The sequence below is a fragment of the Lactuca sativa genome, chromosome 5 (genome assembly GCF_002870075.4).
Source record: "Lactuca sativa cultivar Salinas chromosome 5, Lsat_Salinas_v11, whole genome shotgun sequence".
NCBI classification, from domain to species: Eukaryota; Viridiplantae; Streptophyta; class Magnoliopsida; order Asterales; family Asteraceae; genus Lactuca; species Lactuca sativa.
In genome coordinates this window covers 300,366,247-300,384,619 of record NC_056627.2, presented here as the reverse complement: position 1 = coordinate 300,384,619, position 18,373 = coordinate 300,366,247, and the positions used below count along the sequence as shown (strand labels likewise).

The 18,373-nt window shown below is 35.0% G+C and overlaps 2 protein-coding genes across 2 annotated transcripts; one reads left to right on the top strand and one right to left on the bottom strand.

Moving 5' to 3' along the window:
- Nucleotides 1-6,230: 6,230 nt before the first annotated feature.
- Nucleotides 6,231-10,770, top strand: LOC111892599 (U-box domain-containing protein 34). The gene is made up of 9 exons (XM_023888653.3): nt 6,231-6,552; nt 7,039-7,160; nt 7,252-7,367; nt 7,575-7,675; nt 7,744-7,979; nt 8,083-8,184; nt 8,258-8,689; nt 8,784-9,533; nt 10,389-10,770. The coding sequence occupies exons 1-9, from the start codon at nt 6,345-6,347 to the stop codon at nt 10,593-10,595; spliced, it is 2,274 nt and encodes a 757-aa protein (XP_023744421.1). The 5' UTR covers nt 6,231-6,344; the 3' UTR covers nt 10,596-10,770.
- Nucleotides 10,712-12,550, bottom strand: LOC111892600 (glyoxylase I 4). The gene is made up of 5 exons (XM_023888654.3): nt 12,396-12,550; nt 11,737-11,899; nt 11,501-11,584; nt 11,188-11,391; nt 10,712-10,957 (listed from the first exon to the last, which is right to left on the bottom strand). The coding sequence occupies exons 1-5, from the start codon at nt 12,456-12,458 to the stop codon at nt 10,860-10,862; spliced, it is 612 nt and encodes a 203-aa protein (XP_023744422.1). The 5' UTR covers nt 12,459-12,550; the 3' UTR covers nt 10,712-10,859.
- Between the last annotated feature and the right edge of the window lie 5,823 nt (nt 12,551-18,373).

Below are 18,373 nucleotides of genomic sequence, written 5' to 3'. Positions count from 1 at the left end.
ATTTGCTAATTCTGCTTCATCTTTTTTCTTCAACAAGCAAGAAATACAAATACAAATTAACCAACTAATGCCAACTAAATAAAAATTACAGTAAAAAAATCAAGCATATTTATAAAAAAAATCACAATCATAAAAAGGAATCAAGAGATGTTTAACCTTGATTGCCTAAACAGTTGTTTGAGTTGAATCCAAGTAAAAGAAATCCAAATATAGAATGTGCATACCGTTTTCTTCAAAAATCAAGAGCTTTACCTTGTTTAGTTGCTTAATTATTAACAGAACCATAAATCAAGAAGACAAACCAACAACGATTAAAGATAAAAAAAAATTACCAAATGTCGAATTGTTTTCAATTTCTAATAAATAATGTATTATATTGTCAAGCATATAAGTTTAGTCATCAGACGTAGTTTATTTTTTCCCCATTAACTAATAGCATTAATAAATTCTTTTAAAGAAAACATTTGAGAAAAATGATGACATGCTTGAGAAAACGGAAGAAAATATGAATTATGGACAAATTTAAGTAAAAAAGGTAGGACTTAACATGGAAAGTTTCCTTCACTAATTTTTTCTATCAAGTCTTATCTGCATGCCATCATTTTTCCAAATATTTTAAAACATTGTTATATAGACAATGCTTAATTAGAAAAAGGGAAACATGACCTCAAACCTATCAAAGTCAATAGTATGCAACCAAGCATCAAGTATCTTCATGTCCTCAGCATGAGGTTGCTTTCTTCTACATACATAATCAATACGTAAATGGTTAATATAAAAAATAGGAGGAGAAACACAATTTTTGATCATTAAAAGGCATGAATATAATGAATACTTTAATTTCCGTACATGTTACAAACCAAGAGATTTCTTGTTAAAACACGTCGAAAGTCCACATAAATAATAAAAACTAATCCAATGTTCATAAGGAAGGTTAAGCCAATTGCTCAAACTCTGATTACAATATTATACATTCAATAATTTTTCTATTAAATGCATTATGCATATAGTTTGACAAAAATTTCCATCATGCTAAAAAGACACACTTCAACATTTGTAAACAGTCAACGATCCAAACTCATACCAAATTAAATTTATTAGAAAAATTTATATCCACTATAAACAAATTTAGTCAGAAATGTCGTCCTCATAAATGTAGCATACCATCAATTTTTATTTTAATATTCTAAATCAAGAAGTTGCATTTTTTATTCTTTGATTTGTAATTCCTTCAACTTTTCCTAGATGCAACCGTTGATGACCACAAAAATTACAATCTTCCCTAAAATATAACAAAATAGTCCATAAAACATAAAATGTTTCTTTTAAACGTCATTTTTGCTACAAATTAATAAACCATTTTTCTCGAAAAAGAAAATCAAAAGTCAAAACAGTTTGCAAACATGAGCAAAATCGGGTTAAGTTCTACACTTTCAAACTTTTCCCAAAAGGACTTCCAGATTACAACAGATCGAGGGCAGAATATAAATAAAGAAATTCAGTCGAATTTTTAACAGAAAAATGAAAACATACCTCAGAAAGATTGAGAAACACAATTATATATGAGCATGGGAAGATCTACACAAGTTGTTTGTCAATGTAACCACAGCATAAAACCCCAAAAGTTAAAACTGTATTTGATCTAGCCCCAACCTAGGAACAAGGTTGTAAAGCTCTGAATTACAGCCCAAAATTTTCAATTAAAGCATTAAGTGTTTATTCAAATCACAACTACAAGATCTTAAAACATTTATCAGGGTATCTTTTTAAAGTTATCATGTGCAAAATTCCCCCATTGATGAGATGCAATCGAGTTGTGCCCCTCATTTAATATAAGAAAACCTAAAACATGTAAACCATTAATCGTAAACATAAAGCTTAGTGAGTTCCACAAAATACCACACACAACACATCACAAATAAACAGCTATGAGTTATCAGCAAACCTGGAGACTACCCGAAGTCTCAGTGGGCAAACAGCACGCCCCGTGGGTTACCAACAACCTTGGAGACTACCCGAAGTCTCAGTACACAGTAACACATATCACAGTAACAACAAGAGAGACCCAGTTGGTCAACATATATATATATATATATATATATATATATATATATATATATATATATATATATATATATCAACGTTGTAAAAAACGTTCGACGTTAGCTAGTCGGTGGGTTGAGGTTAAAAGATTAATCGGTTAGTCGGAGATTAATCGGGGACCATTAATTGCTAATTTGTTGAATTTAAAAAAATTAAATATGATAAATATCATATGAAAGTTCGTAAATACAATTAATATCATAACAAAATAGGTTAATATGATTGATACAACGTTAATCATACCTAAAGTAGTTCCTATTGAGATAAAACTTCTTCAAAGTGTTAAAATTTGATCATTTCAATTTTTATGCATGGATTAAAATTTCATCGGTTGAGTAGCACCTAGGGATTAAACGGGACCTAGCCGGGAAATTTACAGCAATGATATATATATATATATATATATATATATATATATATATATATATATATATATATATATATTACCACATAGGCTCATACAAACATGCAAGAGTAAGAGACAGCTAGCATCCTACATGAACAATGTAGTGAGCCGACATTGGTGCCTTCGACTCACAAGCACAGGGAGGAGACGCACATCAAACTGCTGAAACAGCTAGATAAATACTCAGACTACTGATCCGGGAAACCTCTGCACTAAATATCATCAAATAATATCCTTATTAATAATCAGGTCATAAACCATAATCGGGCCCTGCCCAAAGACACCCACAAGCCTAAAATGGCCCAACTTCCTAAATGGTGCCTGAAGCCCATTATAGGCCCAAATCCAAGAAGGCCCAATGCCTATCAATGACCCAAAGTCAGAAAGACTAGTGGTCCAAAACTCAAAAGTCAACAAAAGTCAACGGCCATTGAATACGCCCGACGTACTCGCACTTACGCCCAGCGTAAGCCATCTTTGGATAGTCCGCATAGCGTACGAGCTGAGTATGCCCAGCGTACTGTGCAGTCAACCCATATCACCATTAAGTTCCTAATCAGTTAAGCTACTATGTCTATTTCTCATATCTGATCCTAAATGATGTCTTAACACATAAAGTTGGCAACTTTACTCATTTGCATGTCTTAATGGGACCCAATACTCAATAAAATCCATAATAAGCACCCTAACTCATGCATGATCTAATATAAATCATCAAGATTGCATTTTTATGAAAAAGGGACCTTAAAAAGTCTAAGATTTATCATCATTATCTTCTGTAGTAGCTCATACTCTCATGAATGACTTAAAGCACCATAAAAAGCACAAAAACAAGCCCTAACTAGATCTAACAAAATGAACCATCAAGCTAAGAGCTTTATACCTCAAAAAGCTTTCCAAGTTGATGATGATTTTGGATCCACAAGCTCTAGCCACACCAATGCAACTTCCAAGAGTTCCTATTCCTTCAAAATCACCAAAAATACCCTCAAAGTTCACTTCTAAGCTCAAAACACTCAAAGGGCAATTAGGGTTTTGTTCTTAGGGTTTAGGGAGGTAGAGGATGGTTATAGGAATGTCTGAAAGTGAATTAAGTTGTTTAAATAGGGAACAAACCCTAAAAATTAGGGTTTCCCCCTGGTGGTCGTACGCCCCACTACCTCTACGTACGCCCAATGTACTCATAGTGTACGCCCAGCGTACTCGGTCATGGACTAAAACCACCAATCTTCTGAAGGCCATAACTTCTTTGTTCTAATTCTGGTTTCGACATTCTTTATATCCACGGAAAGGTAATGAGAAGCTCTACAATTCTACCAACTCTCCTTTGCCTTAAAACTTCCCGAGCTTAAATCCAAAATTCATAAAAGCACCAAACTATCACTGACGGTTATACCCGTGGGCTCCAAAACACAAACCGAACTCTCGAATCACCTAATCTACATTATCAACATCCAAGGGGTCTAAATATCTCATTCCCCAAGGCCTATAGCCTTATGATACTGGATCTTCAGGTCACAACCCCGAATTGTGAAACGACTCGAAATAAGGTGTTACAAGGGTGGTCTGGTACCTTTTTATGCATCTCTTCGTTTTTTGTAAGAAAAAGAATAAAGTCACATTCCTTCTTTCCCTGTCCTTAATCTATGTAGTTGTGCGTATTTTTTTCTAGGTTTTTGATGAACTAGGAATAAAATTCATAAGATGGGCAGGAAAAATGAAGAGTGTATGAATGACTGAAGATTTTGTGTTTCATACACTGATGTGAGTATGCCTTTTCAAGCCCATACCATCAACCTTATTCCTGTGATAAGACCTTAAGAACAGTGACTCAACATACGATAAATGTTAAATGTTAGATAGGATAATTACACTGAAACTCTATCCATCGATGTAACAATTTAAACCATTTCATGGGGGGAGCACAAAAACGCCCGCAGAACAACCCTACAAACCACAGAACAGTACAGTAAGGTTATATTATAAAATCCGAATGGAAAAGCTAAATTGATCCCACAATAAACGTCAAGAGATAAGGGCGGAGAATATGAAAACCTGAATAGACACAACAAACACGTCATGGGGTGTCGTTGTTGGAGATAAGTCTAAAAAATTAGCTTTCTTGCAACACACCAACAACGAAGGTGGAGAGGAGCTGACATATTAGGGTTCATATAGGGATGAGATTTAGAACCGAAACCGTTAGAACCAGAATATATAGAATCGGTTCGGTTCCGGGTTTAAAAATTGGCTTTATCCGGGTTCCGGGTAATCCGGGTTTGGGTCCATCGGGTTCGGGTAAACTGGGTCTAAAAACCGGAACCGGAACCACTTTTAGGACCGAAACCGGTTTTTGTGAAACGTTTAAAAGATGCATATCTCATTTGTTTCAACTCCGATTGAGATGCAGTTTTTTCCAACATGTAGTTTAGAGTTTGTACATGATTTTAGACTATAAATTTTCCGTTTTTAGTTTTATATTCATTGACTTACGGTCCCCTAAAGTCGAGATATCAAAGCTGGATGTTTTTAATTTTTCAAATTTTTTGTATTCGGTGAAAGTTTTAAAATATGCATATCTAATTCGTTTGAAGTCGGATTGACATGTGGTTTTTTCCAACTTGTAGTTTACAGTTTGTACATGAGTTTAGACTATATTTTTGTCATTTTTGGTTTAATATTCAATGATTTACAGCCCTCCGAAGTCGGGATATCAAAGCTAAAAATTTCAACTTTTCAGCTATTTGTTTTTTTAATTTGTATTCTGTAAAAATGTTAACACGTGCATATATTATTCGTTTAAAGTCGGATTGACATGCAATTTTTTTCAGAGTGTATTTTAGAGTTTTGTACATGATTTAAGACTATAACTTTGTTAATTTTGGTTTCATATTCAATGAGTTACAGTCCCCCAAAGTCCAGATATCAATATGAAAATTTTTAAAGTTCAACCCACTAAGTAGTAAGTAATTACCAAAAAAATTCCGGTTTTTCCGGGTTTTCCGATTCTAAACCCACTTTATCTGGTTCCAACCTACCCACTTTGATGTTTCCGGGTTTTCTGGTTCTAAACTCACTTTATCCGGTACCGTATCCAGAACCGAACATGAATCGGTTCCTATATACCGGTCTTGTTTCCGATTCTACAAAATCTTGTTAACCGGTTTCGGGTTTTCCGGGTCCGGGTCTATCCGGTTTGGGTTTGGACCCACTTTCATCCCTTGGTTCAGATGTGTGTTGTTGGGGCAGCAGTGATTGTGAATGGTGGTGGCGAGAATGGTGATTAATGTGCATATGTCGATGGTAGGATAGTATTGGCCCTAACATTTGTCGCTTAAAATCGAAACAAGAAATCGATGAGAAAAAATGGGAAAGACTCAAAATGTTCATAGAGAGGGAAGATAGAGAAAATGGGGTTTACCTGAAGTCAAATATATTCTGAAGCTGAATAATTAGAGGGAAGACGCAATGAGAAAAGTCTCAGTCGGGGTGGAGAGAAGGAGAAGGAATTTCTTTTAAACTTTTAGTGTTTTTTTGAAGTTGTGATATGTTATACCCATTTAATCAATTCACATGCCTAATATGCAATAAAAACGAACTTAAAAACCGCAAAACCCAGGCTCAAATACTAGTTGAATTCTAAAAATATAAATATTAAATAAATTAAAAAAACAAAGTAAGATAATATATAGGCAAACACAAAGGGGGTAAAGCGTATATTCTGTTTTATCAGAAAAAGGTTGTTGGAAGTCGTCGTTTTCTTCCGCAGAACACTGAAATGGAAGTCAAACTATATTTCTGTGGATATTCTGAAATTCTCTTCAGTTGAGCGGATATGGAGTCAACAAGTACTGTAGACGGTGCTGGTGCTCCGTCGGCGGTGGTGGTGGCTGTGGCCGTGAAGGGTGGTGGTAATACCGGAGGAATTGGCGGCAAAGGCAGTAGAAGAGCTGTACGATGGGCAGTGGAGAATCTGTTTCAGAAAGCCGATCGTTTCATCCTAATTCACGTTATTCCGAACATCACTTCGATCCCTACTCCATGTACTCTCTCTCTCTCTCTCTCTCTCATAAGATTCGACGAATTTTACTGATCAAATGTTTTCCCATAATTCCGCATAACGCCTTGAATTTATTAACTTCTTGCTAATTGTGCAAAATTTAGGGTTTGTTATTGAGTTGATTTGCTACAAACTGGGGTTACATGTCGTCGTAACTCTGAACTCTGGTGAAGAGCGATCGTGTAATTGACATAATTATTAGGTTAATGATGTAGTTATTCTAGCATTTCTCTTAAAAAATTATCCAAAAAAGTAAGAGTCCTAAGACGATTTGATGAATTGAGGTCTATATGATGATATGAATTGGTCTATTTACACGGATCCCGTAATTAGGAAGTATGCGTTGTTAGGAACAACCAATATCTTTGTAGAATTTTGGGAAAAAAAAAAAAAGAGGTTTCATTTTGTAGAAAGGTAAACAACTACAACTCTTGCACTTGAATTCATGAGAATTTTTTCATTTTTTCAGCAGGAAATCACATCCCCATTGACGAACTGGATGCTAATGTAGTGGCCATGTATGTAGAAGACATGAAATCACAGATCGAAGAACTATTTATACCATTCAAGAAACTATACAAAGGCAAAAAGGTGCAATATTCTTTTCTCAAAAAGTTTCGATTTCGTGACCTATGATCTTAAGTTCTTATAAAGACTTAAACCAATCTTTTGTAATTTCCAGATAGAAACAATGGTGGTGGAAGGGGATAATCCTGCAACAGGGCTTGTAGAGTATGCATCCATGTCAGGGATCAATAGTTTGGTTCTTGGTTCTTGCTCATCCAATTGGCTCACAAGGTTTACTAACAATATTTTATTCCACTTTTAATGCCTTTTACAAATTATATTCTTAAATGCCATATTTGCATTTATATCCTGATTTATCTTTCACATGATGCTCATGGAGCGGGCCCACATGGGTCGGCTCAGGGATTGCTTAACGGAATAATTCTTTTGCAAAAAATTATATTCTTATAAGTTCTAACTTGTAACTTTCAATGTTAGGAAACTATATGGAGAAGAAGTACCCTTGGATGTTCTAAAACAAGCTCCAAAAACATGCAATATATACATTGTATCTAGACATGGGCTCATTTCCAATTCAGGTAACCATGCTTCACTTTATTAAAAACTCAAAAAAATTAAATCATTTCTAATAGATTATGAATTACAGACAACAGTTCCAGCCATCAACTGTCTTGTGGCATGAATAAACTATGGTGTTCCCTTTGTTCTTCTTCTAATGAATTCAAAATCAAAAGTAGTACACTTGAAACATCATCTGTGGCATCAAACCATGAGAAAGTTTCAATAATGTCTGCTACTGATGAAAGGAGTAGTTCCCGAAGAACATTTGGTGATGTGATTTTGCAAAATGGAAGTTCTGTGTCTTCAACTTGTACAGATAAGGTTTTTGATAGATTTTGTTTTTACATGAAAGACATTGTTTAATTTCCAACTTTATATTTTTTTTTGAGTTGTTAATTTGACTGTTTGTGCTCTTATTTTGTAGTCAAACTTGCATGCTGAAGTTGAAAAACTCCGACTCGAGTTAAGACATGCTGTAAATATGTACAATCAAGCTTGTGATGAACTGGTTCACACCCAAAACAAGGTTAGTGTTGTAAAGGAATTTGAAAAAATGATTTCATTTAATTATTACTCTTTGAGGTTGTTACTATATACAGGTCCAAATGCTTTCATTTGATAGCAAAGAAGATGCCAATAGAATTCATTCTTCAGTACAACGTGAAGAGAAATTCCGTAAAATTGCAGCCGAAGAGAAAGAAAAACATATGGAAGCAATTAAAGAAGTTGAAATGGCAAGAAACATGTTAGCAATAGAGGCTTACGAAAGAGAAATAGCAGAAATAAAAGCCATGAAGGAATCCTCCGAGAAACAACAGATTGTTGAAGCATTATTTAATAACAATGACAAACGTTACAGAAGATACACAATCAACGAGATTGAATTAGCAACAGATTCCTTCTCCAAATCAAAAGTTGTAGGTGAAGGAGCTTATGGTAAAGTCTACAAATGTAATATCGACCATACCACTGTAGCCATTAAAGTTCTTTGGTCCGATACATCCGAAAAGAAACGAGAGTTCCTAAAAGAGGTTTCTCTTCGAGAATCTTACATGCTTTGTATTTTTTGTAAGAAAAACTCATTTCTCACATCATTACATGATTTACACTATTTTTTTTCAACAGATTGAGGTTTTAAGTCAACTAAGCCATCCACATATACTACAACTTCTCGGAGCATGTCCCGAAAGAGGCTGCTTACTATACGAATACATGGAAAACGGAAGCCTCGAAGACCACATCTACCAAAAAACAACCAAACACCATCTTCCATGGTCCACGCGTTTTCGTGTGCTATTTGAAGTTGCATGTGCGCTAGCGTTCTTACATAACTCAAAACCCGACCCTATAGTACACCGTGATTTAAAACCGGGAAACATTTTACTTGACCGAAATTTCGTGAGCAAAATTGGTGATGTAGGAATGGCAAAACTTATTACGGATATGGTACCGGATAATGTGACGGAGTATAAAGATTCGATTCTTGCGGGGACCATGTATTATATTGATCCGGAGTATCATAGAACGGGTACGGTTCGGCCCAAATCGGATTTATATGCTTTTGGGATTATAATCTTGCAGTTGTTGACTTTACTTAATCCGAAGGGGATTATTGAGAAAGTTGAGTTGGCTATTTCTCGTGGGAATTTGGTTGATGTGTTGGATGATTCGATAAGTGATTGGCCGTTAATGGAAGCGGAAGAATTGGCTTTGTTAGGTCTTAAGTGTTGTAGTCCTAGATGTAGGGATAGACCGGATCTTGATATGGAGATACTTCCGGTTTTGAAGAAGCTTTGTGAAGTTGGTGATACTAGTAGGAAGATCGGGGGAAACAACAATGATGTTCCTAGTCATTTCTATTGTCCAATCGTCCAGGTATGATAATGTTTGTTTACTTTCTCTCTTACATTTTTGTTGTCATTGTTGGGAAAATCCGAAAATGATTTACAAACCTCCGTCCGATGAAAAATAATAGAGAAATATGAACAGAAGAATATACGTGGTAAGCTTCAAAACTGGAGAAAACCCATGGGCCTCCATAGAGATGTCATAAATTGTTACAATCACATAGACTAATCTTTCAAACCAAAAATCTTGTTTATTAGCTATGTTAGGATGGAATGGATCATTCCTCAAGGAATATAGCATTATGTTATCTGTTTGTTTTCATTCGTTGATGTCATGGAATGATATAGTATTACTTTTATTCATTTAATCGTTCAATAGCAATAATGTTTTTGAATAAAAAAATCAAAACTTTAATAAAATTATTTTTTTAATTGCTAATAGTAACTAAAAATACATTTTGATTATAATTCTATTTTAAGATTTCATGGTATTTAAATTTCTTAAAAAGTTTATATTGTAGACAACTTTGTAAGTGGTAAATAAAACTTTTTTGACTTTTCCAAATACGTTATAGGATATATTTCAAACGACATGCTATATACTCGGATGTAATTAATCCTAATTAAAGTTTAATACTATGAAATAGCTTTTTTCTTAATGCATCAATTTAATTTAATGTAGTTTGTTAATTTATATATAGAACATGTTTAAATATTTCATTTCATCCTTTCGAGTCAATCAAACATGATAACCATATGTAATGATCAATACATTCCTCATCTGATTACTTTGATCATTCCTTATCTTTGTGATTCCATTCTATCATATACCAAAAACACTTATATGCTATAACCTCACTCCAATTGCAATTTGACAATCCAGGAAGTCATGAATGATCCTCACATTGCTGCTGATGGTTTTACATACGAACATAGAGCTATAAAGATATGGCTTGAAAGACAAAACGAATCACCAGTCACAAAGCGTCACCTAAAACACAAAACATTAACTCCCAACCACACATTGCGCTCAGCCATACAAGACTGGAGATTACTTTCAACATCCTCAAACTCAAAGAACTCAGTATGAAACGAAACATTTCTCGACTTTTGATTTATTTTATTGCATAATTTGTTATAAAATTCAGTTGTAATTATGATGTGTTTTGTACATACATATTTTTGGAAACATGAACAACCAAATCATCTACTTTATATCAATTATTAGATTCATAGAATTAATAAAAATACAATATGTTCTTTTATGGAGATTTCATTAACCTAATATTCACATCAATCTTTGAAGAGAGTATAAACGTTTGTACTTCATATCTACATATATGATAAAAATTGTTCAGGGTGAATCAATTTGTGTGAATTCCAATGCATTGGTATCCGGGTCTCTTGTAAAGATTGCTGGTCTTCCAGATCGGCTAAGAGTATACGGAATACCTGAGATAAATTCTCCAAGATGTTAACAAATAGCAACATACTTTCATTACTTTATGTATTATAACATCATACTTTCATTTCTTTCTATTACAACATTCTACTTCTATTTTCAAAACTCTACCTACTTTCAATTTTTTCTTTCTTAAGAGGAAATTAGATGTACAAATCAATGGAAGTAGGTTGCTATTTCTTGCATTTAACCTTTTGAAGAATGGAGATAGAAGAATTACCAGCTTTATCAAGAATAGCTTTTAGTTTTAAGACATCGCGAATGGCAATGCAAGTGTGACGATCTCGTCCCCCATGCTCAGGGCGACCTGTGTAAGGGTCGGGATTTGGAAGTTCCATCAAATGAATCATCTCAGAGCCAACCCAAAGCCATGCACCTCTGTATGGAAGCTTATCATGAGGTCTTGCTTCATTTATCTTCAAACCTAATCATATTAATAAAATAAAATAAAATAAAAAAAGTTTGGTTTTTCTTTTTTAAACCAGAAAAATAATCAATAGAATTGAACTCTAGCAGAGGAATATAGAAAATACCCAAAATGTTCTGGTAAAAATCAAGGGATCGCTCGAGGTTTTCGCATAATATTCCAACATGGTGAAGATTTACAACTCCAAAATCTGCACACATCAACTTTTGTATAAGTAGAGCCAAGGAATAAAAGCAATTCCCTAAATTTTTACTATTTGAAAAGGCTTTTAGAAAGATGTGACAGCAGGTTTTTATCAAATAAAGTAAAAATTATGGAGTTCAAGACACAAGGAAAGATTACCATTCTGATCATCGATAGATTCAGCAGTAACTGCCTCTAAAGACGTTTGAGCTTTTGTCATCACAAGATGCCTGCGAGTGTTGCCATTTTCAAAGACTCTTTTGGCAATGTTTTTTCTTACTTGTGTATTTGCAACCCTTGGACTAATACAAACATGGCTCACCTAAAAATCAAATCAAATAGTCATAGACATGATTAAACATGGTTGAAAAAACAGAGCATCACAAACAACATAATATACCCTAAACCCTAATGTTATCATCCACAATCAAATCACCAATCTGTACGATTATCGTCAGTCATAAATTAACGATTACGATCAACAAAAAATCGTTATCAATCCAAATTCTTAGGAGCATGTGATTCGATGTTTGCGATAACTTAGTTCAGACTTCGAATTGATTTTTCTCTAACTTTGGATTTGGAATTGAAATTCCAGATCTCGAAGAAACATTTGCATCACGATTAGATGCATACTCGTATTGCTTGATTTTATTCCAGATCGTAAATTAGTGTTCCTGTTTTGAGAAATCGAGTCTACAAAACGTTGTTTCTTAGCATTCTATAAACAATCACAAAAGCAAGAGATAGATGTAAAGACATATAGGGTCGTAGACGCACATACGAGTACTGCGTGTGTGTGTGTGGAAGAAATTAACCTTGTGAGAAAGAAGAGCTGAAGTTGATGGAAGAAGGATAGCCATGGCGGATGAGTCACTCATTTGTGAAGTGTGTGTTTGTTCTTTTCAATTCAGTTGATTGAGCACCATTTCTTTGTATCTGTCAAATATGTCATTTCTTGTAAATTCAAGGGCCGTTTTATGATATTTATGGTCCGTGGGCTCTTATTGTCGTTCACAAATCAAATTGGCTAAAATCTGTGATTTTTGCAGCCCACATTTGATGGTTTTAATAAATATTTTTGAGTAATAGCTTTAACAATGGAGTATAATCTTGATTTTTGATATGAATTTACGAGTTATTGCGAAAAGAACAAAATACACTCGTATAAAGTTCTAAGTTCGCCTAGGTTTCATATATTTTTTTTTGTATCCATGGTTTTCCTTACTGTCTAGATAATTTCAAATTTAGCAAATTTCATTATTTTTAAAAGTTATGATTGTTTGTTTGTTAACCGGCAAACTTACAAAAACAATAAAAAAACTATTTTACCTTTTAAATATATTTTTTATAATTTTTAATGTTTCATTATTAATAAAAATATGAAAAAGTCCACACCCACACCTGCTCCCATAAATTCATCTTATTCCTCTTTACATCTCTACTGGGTTATGAGGATTTTTTGGCCATAATGACACATACACAACCAAGCATAAACCAAGAGATAGATCTCATGTACAACCAATCTATACAACAAAATAGATCAACCAAAGAGAGAAATATAATCATACTTTCGAAGCTTTTGATTTCTTGTTTCTTGTCGGTTTAACAAACTGAACAGAACCCAAAGTAGGATTCCTCTTCTGCGATCGTACCCAAGTAAGTCAAAACAACAACTTGACACTTCTGGAACCAAAATCGCAATAACAGATCTGATGTTCTTAAGATGCGCCGTAGGAAGACGCGCCACTTCCTTCGGGAGGGGTTTCAAGAAGAGAGAAGATGGGAATAATTATCTTATTTGTCTTAGCCAGAGTATATATTTGGATAAAATACCGAAGCGTTTCAGTATGGAGAATTCAAAGAAAAGGGAATTGCCTATTCATAGTGCTATCAAGTTGAGTATGACTCAAAGTCCAAGTAATGATGAAGAGATAGCTAACATGATCTGATTCGCATATGCTTCAGCTGTAGGATCGATCATGTATGCAATGACCTGCACTCGTCCTGATGTGTCATATGCTTTGAGCATAGTTAATCGATTTTACGGAAATCCTGACAGAGCCTATTGGATTGCGGTGAAGAATATTCTTAAGTATCTACAAAGAACAAAAGATATGTTCCTAGTTCTTGGCGGCAGTGATATGTTAAGAGTGACTGGTTATAATGACACCAACTTTCAAACAGATCGGGACAACTTTTGTTCGCAATATAGATGGGTGTTCTTATTGAATGGAGGAGCGTTTACTTGGAAGAGTTCCAAGAAAGACACGGTGACTGATTCCACATGTGAGTCGGAGTACATTGCGGCGAGTGAAGCATCTATGGAAGCGGCTTAGCGGAAGAACTTTATCGGGGATATCGAAGTTGTTCCAACTATTCAAGAACCAATAAAACTGTCATGCGATAATGAAGGTGTGGTTGCTTTGACGAAAGATCCAAAGGATCATGGTTGATCCAAGCATATCGACAAAAAGTACCATTATATTCGACATCGGGTAGAAAAAGGATACATTCTGGTGAAGCGAGTATCATCAGAAGATAATGTTGTAGATCCTTTCACAAAGGCTCTAAGCAGAGTCAAACACTACCAGCATGCTAGGATCATAGGTTTAAGAGACAATATTATTTTTAGTAGTTAGGCGATATTTTAAAACGTGTAAAAAAATAAATGTAATTGATTTGGTGATCGAATAATAGAGAATTATTTATGAGTATCGTACCGACTTATTCAATTATTTATTCTCGTGTTTATTTTTGCATGTTTACACTTCCTGAATAATTTGAATTAATCAATTTTCCACAGTCGTTCATACTTTTGGAAGTAAGTAGTGAATTAAGATTGTCATGAATGGATTGTATATTGTCGATTGAGGTTAAGACATTGCAATTTGAATTGCTACAATATTCACGAGTACTTTGAAAACATTGATTTTAAGTATTGGATAAATCCATGCTTAGAGATTACTTCATGGATCTTGTCACGAGGAATTATTGTTGGATAAGGTGTCTAAGTCTATAACTATATTTGGTATGTACTTGACCCGACCCGACATGGTCCATTTGGGTTGCATGGCATCATGCATTTGGATAAACTAAAATGAGAGAAATAACACTTATGGTTTATTAATATATTATAAGTTCTAATATATTAATAATATTATTTAGTTAGTATTGATCAAGAATTAATTAAGTGATCAAAAGGAGACTAATTAAATATATGGGTTGATTGTGTAAATCACCCATACTTGTATAGTGGACTTGATGCTCCATGGATTATCAAGTTGGGCTAAGGTCCATAGGATGCTCCATGGATGCTCCATGAGAGTTACAAACCCATAGGTCATGGAAATGAAGAGTCATGTCACATTAGGGTTTACATGGTGTAACTCTAGATGTAACACACTGTATAAAGGATATGAAGCTCACCAAAATCGGTTACTAGAAGCAACATAGAGGGCAAGCCAATTTCTAAGTGTGACATTTTCTCTCAAAGTTTATTCCAAGAGCATTTGGTGTTGTGTGAAACATTTGAGGCATCACACTTGGGGTGCTAGGCTCTCAAGGTTTTCAAGGAATCAAATCAACTACAAGGTATGTAATTCTAGCCATCTTTTATGACAAAAGTTCCCCATGTATGTTAGATAGGATTATGAACCTTGGAAATCATATTTTCCATGTATTTTAGACAAACATAGATCCAAGGTTTTCTAGGGTTGCATGTACACTTAGGGGTCTTAGAATGCTCATAACCCTTCAATTATAAGACGATAATATCTATTATTCTTAAAACAGAGATATATAGTTAATAGTTTACAGATCAGTTATGCATTGGTTTACTCAAACACATCTCGTAACTGGATGTTATAAAGGGTTATTCCATGTGTGATTTGATATGCAAATTATATGACTATATAGTCAAAGGAAATTGTTCATTTTTCCCTAATAGGAAAAGTGATATTATTGGGCCCCTCGATGATTTGATGTTGACATTATAGGTGTTGGGCACATCCAAGACTAATTGATGTGTACATTTTGAAGTCCAATAAAGTCTTTACAAATCGGGAAATTGAGAAACAAAATCTTGGACAATGAGATTGATTTTGATCCATGTCTTGTGTCCATATGATATCTTGAAAAACAAAGGAAAATCTGATCACTTATCTTAAGACCAATAACTGATTTGAATCAGAGTTTGGTAGTGGCTTTAGAAAGCACTCTTTGTTGTTTGATTTAAGGTCTATACTCGCAATTATAGTTACAAACTTATCCGAATGGGAGACTACTGGATTAAGTTGTCTAAGTCAATAACTAAATTGGTGTATTCTTGAATTGAGACCAAAGTCCTTTTTGGGTTGCCCTCATAACTAGTAACTAAATATAATGACTTTTAGAGAGAGAGGTTGATTTAGTAATTTATTATATGATCGATAAATTACTTGAAAATCAAAATAAATGATTTATTAATATCTTATATGATTAATATATTAATTAGAAAGGGTATTAATTAATTAAGAATTAATCGAACGTTAATTAAAATTCATTCTTGATTAAATAGATTAATTGAAAGTGTACAGACTAAAGGTGACAATTGCAACGCCCTGTTCCAGATCATTTACTATTTCGGGGTGGTGACCAAATATCAGGAATTATCAGGCTTAGGCCTTTGAGGAAATGAGATTTGGACCTATTTGGATGTGGTTGATGTAAATTTAGATGATCTGGGGGTTCGGTTTGTGTTTTGGAGCCAAGGGGTATTTGGTAAAGTGTTAGATCGGACTTTTATGGAAATTAAATTTTTGTTAGGAAATTTGAAGGCGATTATGAGTTGATAAAAGTGTAGAGCTTCTCGTTACCTTTTCATGGATATAAGGATCATCGAAATCGGATTTATAATGAAGAAGTTATGGCCTTTGGAAGAATTTAAGGTTTAAGGAAAACCTTAGTACGCAGGGCGTACATAGGGAGTACACAGGGCATACTAGTGCGAGGACCATTACACAAGGCGTACACTGGCGTATGTTGAGCGTAGTTAGCAGATTGGTCGCGAAACTGAAGCCTCGTACGCTGGGCGTACGAGGATTACACTCAACATACTCTGTGGATAAGAAAACCCTATTTTGGGGTGTTGCTCCCTATTTAAGGTCCTTAAGTTCCTAGGGTTGGCCTCTTTGCCAGTCTCTAAGCCTCCAAAACCCTAGAAATCGACCCTTAGCCTCCATTGTGGTGTTTTTGAGCTCTTGAGAAGGATTTGGTAGTTGTTTTGCTCTTTGTGAAGAAAGTAAAGAAGATTAAAGGTGTTTTTCTTGGTGAGAAGGTTATAGATCCACAATCATCACCCTTGTTGCAAGCTTATTGAGGTATCAAGTTCAAACTTTGTCTTCTTCATGCTTAGATCTCTTCATATCTTAGTTTTTATGCTTTTGGTCCCTTTTTGGGTTCGTTTGAGGAGTTGGGACGTTTTAAGGACTTATTCTTTTAGATTTGAGCTTATTATGGACTCCTTAAGCATAAAGGTGCAATCTTTATGGGATTTTTAGTCACATACATGCATTAAGTCACCAACTAAGTCCTTTTGAGCTTTAAGAGCTTCATTTAGCCATTCATGAACGTAAAGTTAGCAACTTTACGTGATAATCCAACTCAAGGATGTTAGATCTACATTTTGGAGCAATGTCTTAAGGGATTAAGGGCTAAATGTGGAAGATGGATGAATGGGAGGAGTACTATGGGCGTACAATCCCTAAAGCATGTACGCTTAGCGTACAGCTAAGTACGCCCCGCGTACTCAGTTAGTGGGCTTCGGACGTTTTGGGCTTCGATTTGGGTCATTTCTTTTGGGCTTTGATGCTTAGGGCTTTGTGGGCCATCTTAATGCAATTTTTTGGACTAGGAATGTTGTTGGGACTTGGGCCAAGGCCCATGTAAGGGTTTGGGCCCAATTTGGAAAACTGGGCCATGTATGGGCCTTGAGTGTTTATTTGGATTTTGGGCCTTTGGATTGTTGGTTTAGGCCTAGTTTTGGATCATGTTGAGTAAAAGGTATAAAGGGTGTAAAGGGTAACAAGGTCTTTTACCCTAGTTTGTGCACTTAGTGTGGACCAAATACGAATATTGATGGATGATTATTTTGGTGATTTGTAGCATGGGGATTTTAGCGGGGCAGCAACCAAAGATTCTTTTTTGAGATTCGGCAGTGCGAGGTGAGTGTTCCTCACTGTACTTTTGAGTCGAAGGTACCAAGGTCGGCCCCTTTGGATTGTTATCCTGGTTTATCGTGTTATTGTATGATGTAGTGAACTGTTAAATCTGTATCCTAACATATAGGATGACGCTATATATGCTTAGTGATCTGTTACATTTATATGACTGTCTGTATATGCTAGCTAGGGTTTGATATGGTATATGTTTATATGTGATGGTATGTTCAGTTGAGGCGGTCCTGCTGTGTACTAAAGGTCGAAAGACCCAAGGCGTACCGGATAGAATGCATGCCCGAGGGGCGTACCATTCAGGCTAAAGGCCCAGAGAACGTTACAGATAGACTGAAGGCCCGATGAGGCATACCAGTCATGCTGAAGGTTCTATGAACATACTAGATAGACTGTAGGCCGGTGGGTCATTCCAGTCAGACTGAAGGCTCTGTATGCATGTTGTTTGTGGTTGTTATTATGATTATGTGTTGTGTTGGTACTTTGAGGGAAACTCACTAATCGTTGTGTTACAGTTTTAGGTTATGTTTCAGGTACTTCAGAGGATCGGGGGAAGGCAAAGGCGTAACCATACACATCCTCAT